The sequence below is a fragment of the Hemiscyllium ocellatum genome, unplaced genomic scaffold (assembly GCF_020745735.1).
Source record: "Hemiscyllium ocellatum isolate sHemOce1 unplaced genomic scaffold, sHemOce1.pat.X.cur. scaffold_736_pat_ctg1, whole genome shotgun sequence".
Classification (NCBI taxonomy): Eukaryota; Metazoa; Chordata; class Chondrichthyes; order Orectolobiformes; family Hemiscylliidae; genus Hemiscyllium; species Hemiscyllium ocellatum.
Genome location: NW_026869206.1, coordinates 40,001 through 54,562, shown reverse-complemented (window position 1 = coordinate 54,562; position 14,562 = coordinate 40,001). Strand labels below are relative to the sequence as shown.

The following is a 14,562-nucleotide window of genomic DNA, read 5'->3' as shown; positions in this document are numbered from 1 at the left end:
GGGGAAAGGGGGTAAACACACTGCCCGTAATATCTCTCCAACCCTCACCTTGAGGGTACAGACGGACAAATTCATAGAAACAATGGATCTCCAGTCCCTTCGGCCCAACAAGTGCACACCAACCATCTGAAGAGTAACCCACCCAGACTCATTATCCCATATTTCCCACTGACTTTTCCACCCTAACCTACACATCCCTGGGCACTGTGGGTAATTTAGCATGGCCAATCCACCCTAACCTACACATCCCTGAGCACTATGGGTAATTTAGCATGGCCAATCCACCCTAACCTGTACATCCCTGGGCACTATGGGTAATTTAGCACGGCCAATCCACCCTAACCTGCACATCCCTGAGCACTATGGGTAATTTAGCACGGCCAATCCACCCTAACCTGGACATCCCTGAGCACTATGGGTAATTTAGCACAGCCAATCCACCCTCTCTCACTCCTATCCTCACATACAGATGAGGAAGGACACCACTTCGACTGGGACAACACATCCATTGGAGGACAAGCCAAACAGAGACACACACAAGAATTCCTAGCAGCATGGCACTCCAACTGGAACTCTATCAACAAACACATCAAGTTCGACCACCCCCTGAGAAAACGAACAGGAAACGATGTCACCACAGGAAATGATGAGACTAACCCAAGGAAACTAAACACACAAATACACTACCAGTGGTTCAGCCGGGGGCTCACTGATGATGTTACCTAGTATGGTGACGAAACGTCTGAAAACCAACCTTCCAGCTCAGCGAGCAAACCTACATCCAGAGAGGTTGAGCCCATACCCGTTGGAGTTGAGATGAACAAGGGGCGACCTATGAAACACTTCAGGGTGGAAACAGAAATAGCTGGGGAAAATCTGGCAGCGTCCGTGCAGAATTGTGCGGGGGACGGGGGGGGAAGAGAGAGAGAGAGACGGGGAGGGAAGATGTGGAGAGCACATTTCCCCTGGCGTTGGGGAGTCTAGGACGCAGAAAGGATCATCTCCGAATCAAGGGGAGGGATTCCTTCTCTCTCTCTCTCTCCCCGAGAGGAGGGAATCTGTCGGACGTTGGGTCATTCAGCGTACCGTGGGCCGAGAGAGCGAGAGATTTTTAATCGGGAAGGGGAAAAGGGGGAGCTGAGGATTATGGGGACAGCTTTGAGCTGGTTGAATAGCAGACGCGATGGGCCGAATGGCTCGCTGCTGCTTTGTTGGACCTTCCAACCAATACCAGTACGACCCTCCCACACACACACACACACACACACACCCCACCGTGTGACATGAAGGGCGCGCTGTGATTGGAGTCACACCAAAAACATGACGTTTTCATCCATGCTGCCTTGAGACTTTCGCCAGGGTTATTCCAGGTTAGCGCAAAAATGTCACATTTAAACACAAGGCGAAACCCATCATCAATGGCACCACTGCACAGGATGAAAGTATAACCCTTTTTTTTAGGTGAAACACATCTTTACAGACAGCTGGTTGGGGCTGCATGGCTGTAGCTAATGCCTTGTGGGCCAGGCACAGAATTGGAAATGGAACATGGCTTCACACAGAGAGAGAGCGAGCGGTTGTCTGGTTGTCGGTCACAGAGAGAGAAGGTGATCGCACCAGATCAGAGGTTCATCGTGTACAATTAAACCCCTTAGTGGCCCTGATCACTGAGATGATCAGAGTGACCACATTTCCTCCACCGATCCTCTTCACAGCCCGATCTTCACCGGAAAACCCAAAGCATCCCAAACCAGAAGCTGTTGCTAGGCAGGAAGGGAAGGTCCTCCAGCCGGCGGCAGTGCGGCCCTCAGTGCTCTCCGGTTTTGCACATCTCACCGACAGGAGGCTGAGGAATGGAGTGTCTGAGCCCAGTCCCTCACTGAGGGGAAACAGCAGGCTCCGGGCCTGGTCCCTCACTGAGGGGAAACAGCAGGCTCCGGGCCTGGTCCCTCACTGAGGGGAAACAGCAGGCTCCGGGCCTGGTCCCTCACTGAGGGGAAACAGCAGGCTCGGGGCCCGGTCCCTCACTGAGGGGAAACAGCAGGCTCCGGGCCCGGTCCCTCACTGAGGGGAAACAGCAGGCTCGGGGCCCTCACTGAGGGGAAACAGCAGGCTCGGGGCCCTCACTGAGGGGAAACAGCAGGCTCCAGTCCCTCACTGAGGGAAACAGCAGGCTCCGGGCCCTCACTGAGGGGAAACAGCAGGCTTGGGGCCCTCACTGAGGGGAAACAGCAGGCTCCAGTCCCTCACTGAGGGAAACAGCAGGCTCCAGTCCCTCACTGAGGGAAACAGCAGGCTCCGGGCCCGGTCCCTCACTGAGGGAGGGTGTGGAGCTGGGAAGGAAGTTGAAATCTATCCACAGACAGATCTGAAATAAACTCTGTCGTCAGCAAGTGGTGAACTGTAGGATCCGGGTGGAAACCACAGAGCACAGTCCAGGAGTCGGGGCTGGATGGGCCCAGAACACAGAGTGAGGGAGGGGATTGGAGAGGAGGACACCACAGGGTCTGTATCACACCTCCCCACACAGCCTGCTCCATTGTCAATGAGTGTCCATGGCACAGGGAGGCACATCAGTGCAGGGGTTACAATAAACATGGACAGGGGAGCAGGAGGAACCTGGGTTCGGGAAGATGGCTGTGTAACAGTGATACCCTCCTGTCGCCAGGCACGGCAAGTTCAATATGGACCCTCCGACAGTGCTGCACTCCCTCAGCACTGACCCTCCGACAGCGCGGCCCTCCCTCAGCACTGACCCTCCGACAGCGCGGCCCTCCCTCAGCACTGGTGGTCCCTCAGCACTGACCCTCCGACAGTGCGGGGCTCCCTCAGCACTGACCCTCCGACAGTGCGGGGCTCCCTCAGTACTGACCCTCCGACAGCGCGGCGGTCCCTCAGCACTGACCCTCCGACAGTGCGGCCCTCCTTCAGCACTGACCCTCCGACAGTGCGGGACTCCCTCAGCACTGACCCTCCGACAGTGCGGCCCTCCCTCAGTACTGACCCTCCGACAGTGCGGCCCTCCTTCAGCACTGACCCTCCGACAGTGCGGGACTCCCTCAGCACTGACCCTCCGACAGTGCGGCCCTCCCTCAGCACTGACCCTCCGACAGTGCGGCCCTCCCTCAGCACTGACCCTCCGACAGTGCGGCCCTCCCTCAGCACTGACCCTCCGACAGTGCGGCCCTCCTTCAGCACTGACCCTCCGACAGTGCGGGACTCCCTCAGCACTGACCCTCCGACAGTGCGGCCCTCCCTCAGTACTGACCCTCCGACAGTGCGGCCCTCCTTCAGCACTGACCCTCCGACAGTGCGGGACTCCCTCAGTACTGACCCTCCGACAGTGCGGCCCTCCCTCAGCACTGACCCTCCGACAGCGCGGCGGTCCCTCAGCACTGACCCTCCGACAGTGCGGCCCTCCCTCAGCACTGACCCTCCGACAGTGCGGCCCTCCTTCAGCACTGACCCTCCGACAGTGCGGCCCTCCCTCAGCACTGACCCTCCGACAGTGCGGCCCTCCCTCAGCACTGACCCTCCGACAGTGCGGCCCTCCCTCAGCACTGACCCTCCGACAGTGCGGGACTCCCTCAGCACTGACCCTCCGACAGTGCGGCCCTCCCTCAGCACTGACCCTCCGACAGTGCGGCCCTCCTTCAGCACTGACCCTCCGACAGTGCAGGACTCCCTCAGTACTGACCCTCCGACAGTGCGGCCCTCCCTCAGCACTGACCCTCCGACAGTGCGGCCCTCCCTCAGCACTGACCCTCCGACAGTGCGGCCCTCCCTCAGCACTGACCCTCCGACAGTGCGGCCCTCCCTCAGCACTGACCCTCCGACAGTGCGGCCCTCCCTCAGCACTGACCCTCCGACAGTGCGGCCCTCCCTCAGCACTGACCCTCCGACAGTGCGGCCCTCCCTCAGCACTGACCCTCCGACAGTGCGGCCCTCCTTCAGCACTGACCCTCCGACAGTGCGGCCCTCCCTCAGCACTGACCCTCCGACAGTGCGGCGCTCCCTCAGCACTGACCCTCCGACAGTGCGGGACTCCCTCAGTACTGACCCTCCGACAGTGCGGGACTCCCTCAGCACTGACCCTCCGACAGTGCGGCCCTCCTTCAGCACTGACCCTCCGACAGTGCGGGACTCCCTCAGCACTGACCCTCCGACAGTGCGGCGCTCCCTCAGCACTGACCCTCCGACAGTGCGGGACTCCCTCAGTACTGACCCTCCGACAGTGCGGGACTCCCTCAGCACTGACCCTCCGACAGTGCGGGACTCCCTCAGCACTGACCCTCCGACAGTGCGGCTCTCCCTCAGTACTGACCCTCCGACAGTGCGGGACTCCCTCAGCACTGACCCTCCGACAGTGCAGTGATTGCATCGCTGATGTGCATTTACAGAAACACAAAATTGGAGTGGGAGGTTTGTCCTGAGAATTGTAGTGTGCTGTTCCATGTTATCATCCAACTCTCTTCCCAATTGTCCCCATACCGTGTAGCCCAACGCCTGCGATTGATCCCCCCCTATTTAAAAGCACTCGGTGATTTGGATTCGGTTGCTTTCTGTGGTGCTGGGTTCCAGCGGCTCAGCCATCTCGGAATGGACATTGACCGCCTCATTCCCAGCTCCTGGGTTTGCTCGTGTTTGTGCGCCTATGTCTGTGCTTGTGCGCGTGTGCCCGCACGTGTCTGTCTGCATGCGCCTGTCTGTGTCTGTCTCTGCCTGTGTTCGTCTGTGTGTCAGTCTGTCTCTGCGTGTGTGTCTGTCTCTGCATGTGTGTCTGTGCACATATGTGCGCGCCTGTCTGTCTCTGCGCTGTGTGCGCGTGTGTGTCTGTGTCTGTCTGTCTGTGTGTGTGTGCACGCGTGCATGTGTGTGTCTGTCTCTGCGTGTGTGTGTCTGGCTGTCTACGTCTGTGTCTGAGTGGGTGTGTGTGCACGTGTCTGCGCGTGTGCGCGCGCACACGTCCCCTCCCTCACCCCCGTAGCACGGACAGACACCAGGAGACAGAGGAGGACAACAGTGAGGTTTATTGAGAGCTACATCTGAGCAACTGAGAAAGCTGCGATTTGGAGGTGGTGAGGAGGTGGGAGGTGGGGAAGGATACACAGACAATAGTTACCAGTGTCTCATCACCAAAACATCACAATCCGTTCAGGGGAGGGTGAGCACTACGTGGGGGAACCGGCCAAGCCGAGAGACAGAGCGCCATGGAGAGAGACAGAGAGAGGGAGATAGAGAGACAGACTGCGACACATTTGGAGCAGGATTCTGCCAGCACCCGAGGGGGCTTCAGCGAAACTGGAGTGTGCTGACACGCAGTCCGATTACATCCTTCCCGATCTCAGTCACCTGCAGGGGAGATCAGAAACACCAAATATCACCGAGCACAGCAACAACACTGCACACAACAGGACTCTCTCAGGGAGATCTCTGTACACTGACTGGGGTCTCTCAGTCCCTTCTCTCTCTCTCTCTCACTGAGGGGGATATCTGTACACTGACTGGGGTCTCTCAGTCCCTGCTCTCTCTCTCAGGGATATATCTGTACACTGACTGGTGTCTCTCAGTCCCCTCCCTCTCTCTCAGGGTGATATCTGTACACTGACTGATGTCTCTCAGTCCCCTCTCTCTCAGGGAGATATCTGTACACTGACCGGTGTCTCTCAGTCCCCTCCCTCTCTCTCAGGGAGATATCTGTACACTGACTGGTGTCTCTCAGTCCCCTCCCTCTCTCTCAGGGTGATACCTGTACACTGACTGGTATCTCCGAGTCCCCTCTCTCTCTCTTTCAGGGAGATAGCTGTACACTGACCGGTATCTCCGAGTCCCCTCTCTCTCTCTTTCAGGGAGATAGCTGTACACTGACCGGTGTCTCTCAGTCCCCTTCCTCTCTCTCAGGGTGATATCTGTACACTGACTGGGGTCTCTCAGTCCTGTCAGGGACGTCACGTCATTCGTTACTCACCGTAGTCACACGGCAGATTTGACCCTTGAACTCGGGACTGTAGCAGGCTCCACTAAGAGGACATTTTTCGACAGGTTTCCCCCTGAGGGTTTTGAGGGAGTTATAAACAGACATGTTAAACAGTGACCCCAATCAAAGAAATGTCAGCATTCATTTTAATACAGCTCAACAGCTTCTGGTGACAGTGCGGGGCTCCCTCAGTACTGACCCTCCGACAGTGCGGCACTCCCTCAGTACTGACCCTCCGACAGTGCTGCCCTCCCTCAGTACTGACCCTCCGACAGTGCGGCCCTCCCTCAGTTCAGGATATATAGCGTGCCGTGAGCAGGTGTGTTTCCCGTCTCCCTGGCCCGTACCTGTAGATGGGTCTGTATGAAGCTGCACAGACGTCGAAGGGGTTATGCATGTCGTAGTTGAGATGATGGGCATCATTTGGGGTCTTCTCACAAGCTGCCAGGATCTTGCGAGTCTGCGATCGAGAACAGACACACACATGCACAGTCTGCAATCTCCCAGTGAATACCTCCACGCTGGCGCCGGGGATGAGAGGGGGAACGGGTCCGCGGGCGTGCGAGGGAGAGAGTGTGAGTGCGCCCGCCGGTGTGAGAGCGTGCGCACATGCATGGGTGTGAGCGAGAGAGCGAGAGACATGAGAGCCCTCTGTGTGATCTAGATGGAGTCAGTGTTTGTGTGGCCATTCAGGTCAGTGAGTGAGGGAGCTGTGGCTCTCGCCCCCTACCCCCGGAGTGTTACCTGCTGCCCTCGCCCCCTACCCCCGGAGTGTTACCTGCTGCCCTCGCCCCCTACCCCCAGAGTGTTACCTGCTGCCCTCGCCCCCTACCCCCGGAGTGTTACCTGCTGCCCTCGCCCCCTACCCCCGGAGTGTTACCTGCTGCCCTCGCCCCCTACCCCCGGAGTGTTACCTGCTGCCCTCGCCCCCTACCCCCGGAGTGTTACCTGCTGCCCTCGCCCCCTACCCCCGGAGTGTTACCTGCTGCCCGACGTCGGGTTTGGGGCCCAGCTCGAGCAGTCTGCCAGCGAATGCAGCGGCCGTCTTGAAGTTCTTGAGTTTGAAGAAGAGATTGACAGCTGTCCTCAGGACCAGGATCATGTGGACAGGCTGGAGGCTGCAGTGGGTGAAATACGCTGCCATCTACAGGAGGGAGGTCAACACAACAGGTCACACACACACCAGGAGTGGGGGTTCGAGGGTCACAGACACCCAGCTGAGGTGGGTGGAGACACAGGGTCACAGACACGACCTGGGGTGGGGTCAGAGGGCCACAGGCACACCCCAGGGTGGGGGGAGTCACAGGGTCACAGACACACCCCAGGATGGGGTCAGAGGGTCACAGACACGCACTGGTGTGGGGGGCCAGAGGGTCACAGACACGCCCCGGGGTGGGGGGTTAGAGGGTCACTGACACCCCGGGGTGGGGGGTCCGAGGGTCACTGACACGTCCCGGGGTGGGGGGGCCAGAGGGTCACTGACACGTCCTGGGGTGGGGGGTCAGAGGGTCACTGACACGCCCCGGGGTGGGGGGTCAGAGGGTCACTGACACGCCCCGGGGTGGGGGGTCAGAGGGTCACTGACACGCCCCGGGGTGGGGGGCCCGAAGGTCACTGACACCCCGGGGTGGGGGGTTAGAGGGTCACTGACACCCCGGGGTGGGGGGTTAGAGGGTCACAGACACGCCCCGGGGTGGGGGGCCAGAGGGTCACAGACACGCCCCGGGGTGGGGGGTTAGAGGGTCACTGACACCCCGGGGTGGGGGGTTAGAGGGTCACAGACACGCCCCGGGGTGGGGGGCCAGAGGGTCACAGACACGCCCCGGGGTGGGGGGCTAGAGGGTCACAGACACGCCCCGGGGTGGGGGGAGGAGGGGGACAGAGACACGGCGCGGGGTGGGGGGAGGAGGGGGACAGAGACACGGCCCGGGGTGGGGGAGAGAGGGTTCCCCCCTTGCCCCCATGGCGGGGTAAGGCTGGCCTACCTCACAGATCCGTTTCTGCTGCTCCAGAGTGTCCTTGGGCAATCGCTTCCTCTCAATCTCCATACTCAGGCCCAGAATATACTCCCGACAGATGGTAATCAGCTGCTGGGCCTGGGGGGGGGGGGGAGAACAGAGATCGGGAATTGGGGGGGGGGGGGGAGAGAGAGAGAGAGAGAGAGGAGAGAGAGAGGAGAGAGAGAGGAGAGAGAGAGAGAGGAGAGAGAGAACGAGCATGAGGTAGGGGGGGGAAGAGGAAGGTGGGGGGGAGAAAAGAGGGAGGGGGGAGAAAAGAGGGAGGGGGGATAGAGGAGGAGAGAGAGGGCGGAAAGGGTGGAAGAGGAGAGTTTGGGTGAGTGTGGTTTGGGAAGGAGTGACGTGGTGGGGAGTGTGAGGTAAGGAGGAAGTCAGCGTGAGGGGGAAAGGGGTGAAGGGCAGGGTGGAAGCCGAAAGCAATGGGGGCAGGACACAAAGCACATCAGAATAACTGCAGAAGGTGACCATTTAACCCATCGATTCGAGACTGGCCCTTTCAGAGCGCGGACCGCACGGGTTTCCATCTCCCAGGCTGATGGTGGCCAGCCCCTTTGTCCCACTCTGGTTGACGTTCGGAAAGTTCCGGCTCAGTTAGCGTCCCCCTACCTCAGGCAGCGTGCCCCCATCCCCCCAATGACGACCACTCACTGTCGCGTGAACCCATCACCGCCCCCCCCCGCCCCAGTCTCTGCTCCCAATTCTCTCTGATCCTTGGGAGATAAAGGGAGCGAGGGGCCGATGGGCGACCGTCCCTTCCCGTTGCGCTCTCTCACCTCGGCGATCTCCTGCTTGTTATCCACCACCAGTAAGGGAATGCTGAGAAGGATGAGGCGGAAGCGCTCCACCGCCTCCTCGAATTTCCCGGCCGTGGTGAGCTGGTAGCACACCTGCAGCCGCTGGATCAGGTCGCTCAGTTTGAGGCCTACTGCTGGAAGGCCGCTCTTCAGACCTGCCTCTTTCCTGGAAGGAAGCAACAACGCTGAGGTACATTGGTGGCCATCTTGCCCAGCCGGAGAACCCGTGGCCAGTTTACACCCCCAAATGGACAACGCCGATAGACCCGGCGGCCATTTAACACCCCTAAATGGACAACACCAGTGGACCCGGCGGCCATTTTACACCCCCAGTGGACCCAGTGGCTATTTTACACTCCCAAATGGACAACAGCAATAGGCCCAATAGCCATCTTACACTCCCAAATGGACACCAATAGACCTGGCTGCCATTTTGGACACCCAAATGGACACCACCAATAGACTCCGCTGCCATTTTACACTCCCCAAGGGACAACACTGAGACTCGGAGCATTTACACTCCCAGAAGGGCAGTCCTGCCACCGTGCCCTCATACCGAAGGACAGTGGTCATCTTCCGGTCAGATTGGTGATGTCAGCAGCACGGGCGGCCATTTTCCTCATGCCCTGCCTCAGAGAAGCAGTGGGAGAGGGAAGGTCGGCGGGAGCAAGGCACCCAAGCATTGTTGCTTCCCCACCCGTGCACACCCACACACCCCTCGGTGCCCAGTACCACTCACCAGTTGCGCTGCGGGTAACCGTACATGGAGGGAAGGCAGGGTAGGGCCTGGTAGACCGAGCGACCGCGGGCGAAGGCCTGAAGGAAGAGGCTCTTGTATGGGGCAAAGTTCACCACACCGACCTGGTCATGAAGGAGCTGGAGGGCACAGGAGGGGGGGGGGGGGGGGGGGGGGGGGGAGGTTCACAGAGAGAGGGAGATCAGGAGGGCATTTAACACAGTGACCCAGCACGTCCCCCCGTACACAATATGAGGTACTCACCCGGGCTGCAGTTTCAAAGGATCCTGCCACAAGGTGGTCAGCGGGCAGCTGAGAGTTGTTGCACCATACCTGAGGGAGAGAGAGAGAGGCAGAGAGAGATTGGGGGACGGAAGAGAGAGAGAGAGCGAGAGAGCGCGAGAGCGCGAGCGAGAGCGCGGGGGAGAAAGGGGAGAGAGAGAGAGAGAGAAAGAAAGAGAGAGAACCACATTAGGTATGAGCTGGGGTGAAGGACAGGGTTCGGACCGGCCGGAATGAGTGCGGAAGGAGGAGCCCGTTCAGTCAGACCCTGGCTGAGCCATGAGGGGAGTCAGCTCCACATCGCCACCCGCTCATGGGAACCCTTCATACCCTCAGCTGTTCCCAAATCTCTCTCTGCCTTCAACCCATTCCAGGGAATCTCACTGGGTAGGGAAGGCCACAGGTGAACAGCTTCCTCCTCAGATCCGGACATCAGCTCAACCTCGAGTCCGGAATCTATCAAGTGAACCCCGTTAGTAACCCCCTCCTCCCCAAACACCCCATTCCCCAGTGAACCCTGTCTGTACCCCTCCCCACCCCTCACATCTCCCAAGGGAACCCCGTCTGTACCCCCCATCCCCCCGGTACCCCCTTTCCCAAGTGATACAGACACACACACACCCAGAGATGCAGACGGACACACACAGACACTTGCACGGACAGACAGAGGCACGCACTCACGCAGCCGCAGACACACAGCACGGAAACAGACCCTTCGGTCCAACCGTCCATGCTGACCAGATATCCCAACCCAATCTAGTCCCACCTGCCAGCACCCGGCCCATATCCCCCCAAACCCTTCCTATTCATATCCCCATCCAGATGCCTCTTAAATGCTGTAATTGTACCAGCCTCCACCACTTCCTCTGGCAGCTCATTCCATACACGTACCACCCTCTGGGGGAAAAAGTTGCCCCTTAGATCTCTTTTATATCTTTCCCCTCTCACCCTAAGCCTATGTCCCTCTAGTTCTGGACTCCCCCACCCCAGGGGAAAGACCTTGCCTATTTATCCTATCGATGTTAACCCATCAACGCCGCTCTGTACCCCCACTCCCTTCACCCCTAAGCCACCATCGCCCGCCCGTCCCCTCGGCCTACCTGGCCAGGGCTGTTCCCTTTGGAGGGAGAGACGAAGAAGCCATCTTCGGTGCCGCCTGGAATCCCGCCAGCGACTTCCTGTTAACGAAGGGTGGGGAGGGGGAGGGGGGTGTGACAGAGAGAGAGACAGTCAGACACAGAGGCGTTCCTGGAGGGCACCAGAGCAATGCAGAAAGTGCGAGCCGACCCTCTTACCAGCTCGGGGGGCAACTCGAGGTCCTCCTCCACGTCCCAGCCGCCTCCCTCCTCACCGGCTCGCCCGGACGCTTCCTCTCCGAACCCCTCGGCAGCGTCGGTGAATCCGTCTGTGCAGTGTTGGGGTGGGGGGGGGAAGGTCAGGAGCATGTCAACAAACCAAACTCAGCCCCCTCACGCCCCCGCCCCCCCCCCCGACCCTCGCCCCTCCCCCCCCTCACCGGCGATGGCGTCAGGCTCCGGTTCCAGAATGTTGGCCCTGCTCCCGGCCTTTCCAGAGTGCTTTGCAAAACGGAGCCCAGTCTCAGCGAGGGCAGGAGGGGGCTGGGCCGTAGAGAGAGAGAGGTGGGGGGGGACGGAGCGAGAGAGAGGAGGGGAGACGGGGAGAGAGAGAGAGAGACTCGGGATAACAGCTGGGTGGGGGGGTTGGGAGGGTGAGGGAATGTGAGGATATGGGGGAGGAGAGGCAAGGGGTGTTTTGGGACAGTGAGCGGCAGTGATGGGGGCGGGAGGGGGTGGGATCTCACTGCCTGAGGGGGTAGGGGAAGCTCACTCGATCAGAAACGTCCCAGAAGGAGCAGCTCCACACGGACAGGGCAGAGGGGCCGGGCCGGGGGGTTTATATCCCGGAGGGTGAGCACAGCGCCAGGCGGGGCCACACCACACACACACAGACACACACACAGACAGACACACACAGACACACACACACACAGACACACACACACAGACAGACACACACAGACACACACACAGACACCAAGTCACTTACCTTCATCCAAAAGCAGCTCTGCATCGTCACCCCAACCTTCCCCCCCAGCACTCTCCATGGAAGGGTCAACAGCTAACTGACCCCCTTTACCTGCCAAACAGGACAGAGGGAGGGAGGGAGGGAGCATGGGAGAGAGAGAGGGGGCAAGAGAGAGAACGAGAGGGGGCAAGAGAGAGAGTGAGAGCAAGCGAGAGAGTGAGAGAGAGGGGAGAGAAAGAGAGAGAGAGGGGAGAGAAAGAGAGAGAGGGGAGAGAAAGAGAGAGAGAGGGGAGAGAGAAAGAGAAAGAGAGAGGAGAGAGAAAGAGAAAGAGAGAGGAGAGAGAAAGAGAAAGAGAGAGGAGAGAGAAAGAGAAAGAGAGAGGAGAGAGAAAGAGAAAGAGAGAGGAGAGAGAAAGAGAAAGAGAGAGAGGGGGAGAAAGAGAAAAAAAAAGAAACCTGTTAACAGTTGTAACGCTCGGGAGTGCGCTCAGCCAGCCAATGGGCTTGTTGCTGATCTGGGACCTCAAACCCCTGGCGCTGTGCAGTGCTCGTCCCTCCCCTCCATCCAGGCCCAAGCAGCCCTCAAAGTGTCAGTCTCCAACACACTCAGTGACTGTCTTGGGATGATATGGAAGGGGTCAGAGAGCCACTTAGGTCCGTCGCACACTACGAATTTTACATTGTTTGATGCATCTCTCTCTCGTTCTCCAAAGTCCAGAGCAGACGGGCCCACTCGACCCAACTCCTCCAAAACCCACAATCCAAGGAGACAGTGCGGCCCTCCCTCAGCACTGACCCTCCGACAGTGCGGCCCTCCCTCAGCACTGACCCTCCGACAGTGCGGCCCTCCCTCAGCACTGACCCTCCGACAGTGCGGCCCTCCCTCAGCACTGACCCTCCGACAGTGCGGCCCTCCCTCAGCACTGACCCTCCGACAGTGCGGCCCTCCCTCAGCACTGACCCTCCGACAGTGCGGCCCTCCCTCAGCACTGACCCTCCGACAGTGCGGCCCTCCCTCAGCACTGACCCTCCGACAGTGCGGCCCTCCCTCAGCACTGACCCTCCGACAGTGCGGCCCTCCCTCAGCACTGACCCTCCGACAGTGCGGCCCTCCCTCAGCACTGACCCTCCGACAGTGCGGCCCTCCCTCAGCACTGACCCTCCGACAGTGCGGCCCTCCCTCAGCACTGACCCTCCGACAGTGCGGCCCTCCCTCAGCACTGACCCTCCGACAGTGCGGGGCTCCCTCAGCACTGACCCTCCGACAGTGCGGGGCTCCCTCAGCACTGACCCTCCGACAGTGCGGCACTCCCTCAGCACTGACCCTCCGACAGTGCGGCGCTCCCTCAGCACTGACCATCCGACAGTGTGGCCCTCCCTCAGTACTGACCGTCCCTCAGTAAACCCTTCCTGCTGTTTATTTACCCTTGGGTGCGATGCTGCCCTCGAAGTAACCCTTGGAGACAGTGAGCAGCGGCCAGTTGGTGTCCAGAGGCATGATGGGAGGCGGCGGCTGGAGAAGCTTGGCGTCAGGGTCAATCTCTGGCACCTGCCGAAGAAGGGGTCAGAGGGCAAAAGGTCAGCGGTGATGGCAATCATGTGATGTACCGAAAGGGATGTGATGGCAGGGGGCGCGGTTACCACTCACCGTCTCCTTCTCAGGGTCGAAGCTCGCCTTCAAAGCCTCGGCCTCCTCATCCAGGCCATGAGTCGCTGCAGTCAGGTAGGCCAGGGATTCTGACAGGGGCATGATGGGAGATCAGACACAGTCAGACCCGGAGGCAAGGTTAACGCCATGACACCAGCCCCGAGCCCCCACTCAGCCCGAGATCCCACCCTGGGACCGCCTCAAACCCATGGTAACCCCGTGTACCAGCCCCCACCTCTCAATACCGGCACCCCCTCCACCGTCAGGGAAACCAGGCCCTGTCCCCGAGAGCTGACCCCACTCCCGCCCACCCGCAATGAACACGGCAGCCTCGCCCACTGCACCCCCCACACCCTGGAAAGCGTCTCAGGTTCCTTACTCTGCCCGCAGTTCTTGAGGATGCGGACTCTCTCCAGAACGTCGCCCAGATACAGAGCGTTCTGGTAGTGACCACTCATGTCCTTCCGGATCTCCGCTGGACACACCAAGGTAGGGAGGGGGAGGGAGAGACACAGAGAGAGAGAGAGAGAAAATGTGAGACAGGGAAGGTGTCACGATTAGCGTCCGGTCAGCCCTCACTGACTCGCCGCCTGCCCGCCCCCTCACCTATCTTCATCATCTTGCGGAGTTTCTCCAGGTTGCCGGTGATGAGGTACAGGAAGGAGAGCTTGTCGAAGTTCTTGGTGCGCTGGTAGCACATCTCCACGATCTGGTGGTTGCCCTGAAGCAGCGCCAACTCCCCCAGCTTCTCCCAGCAGCACTTGTTGTCCAGCACTTTGGCCGCCTCCAGGGCGATCTGACCAAGGGAGGGCGGGGGGGAAGGATAGGCCAGAGTGAGACATTATGGAATCCCCAGTGTGCTAACAGGCCCCTTGGCCCAACACCGACCCCCAAAGAGTATCTGACCCAGACCTACTACCCCCTACTCTATTATTATACATTTACCCCTGACGGATGCACCTCACCTACACATCCCTGGACACTATGGGGTAATTTAGCATGGCCAATCCACCCTAACCTACACATCCCTGAGCATTATGGGTAATTTAGCATGGCCAATC

The 14,562-nt window shown here is 59.7% G+C and overlaps 1 protein-coding gene across 4 annotated transcripts in view; it reads right to left on the bottom strand.

Annotated features, from left to right (window-relative positions):
• Positions 1 to 5,012: 5,012 nt before the first annotated feature.
• The window catches only part of copa (COPI coat complex subunit alpha), a 37,888-nt gene continuing 28,338 nt past the window's right edge, over positions 5,013 to 14,562 (bottom strand). For all 4 annotated transcript variants that reach the window (XM_060823423.1, XM_060823422.1, XM_060823420.1 and 1 more), the window contains exons 21-35: positions 14,108 to 14,297; positions 13,881 to 13,976; positions 13,502 to 13,590; positions 13,279 to 13,402; positions 11,875 to 11,964; positions 11,103 to 11,212; positions 10,908 to 10,985; positions 9,790 to 9,858; positions 9,529 to 9,665; positions 8,769 to 8,955; positions 7,963 to 8,073; positions 6,960 to 7,121; positions 6,325 to 6,437; positions 5,969 to 6,050; positions 5,013 to 5,352 (exon numbers count right to left, since the gene is read on the bottom strand). In XM_060823423.1, coding sequence (XP_060679406.1) covers positions 5,293 to 5,352; positions 5,969 to 6,050; positions 6,325 to 6,437; positions 6,960 to 7,121; positions 7,963 to 8,073; positions 8,769 to 8,955; positions 9,529 to 9,665; positions 9,790 to 9,858; positions 10,908 to 10,985; positions 11,103 to 11,212; positions 11,875 to 11,964; positions 13,279 to 13,402; positions 13,502 to 13,590; positions 13,881 to 13,976; positions 14,108 to 14,297 — 1,698 coding nt within the window. In that variant the 3' untranslated portion in view covers positions 5,013 to 5,292. The remainder of the gene's footprint in view (positions 5,353 to 5,968; positions 6,051 to 6,324; positions 6,438 to 6,959; positions 7,122 to 7,962; positions 8,074 to 8,768; positions 8,956 to 9,528; positions 9,666 to 9,789; positions 9,859 to 10,907; positions 10,986 to 11,102; positions 11,213 to 11,874; positions 11,965 to 13,278; positions 13,403 to 13,501; positions 13,591 to 13,880; positions 13,977 to 14,107; positions 14,298 to 14,562) is intronic.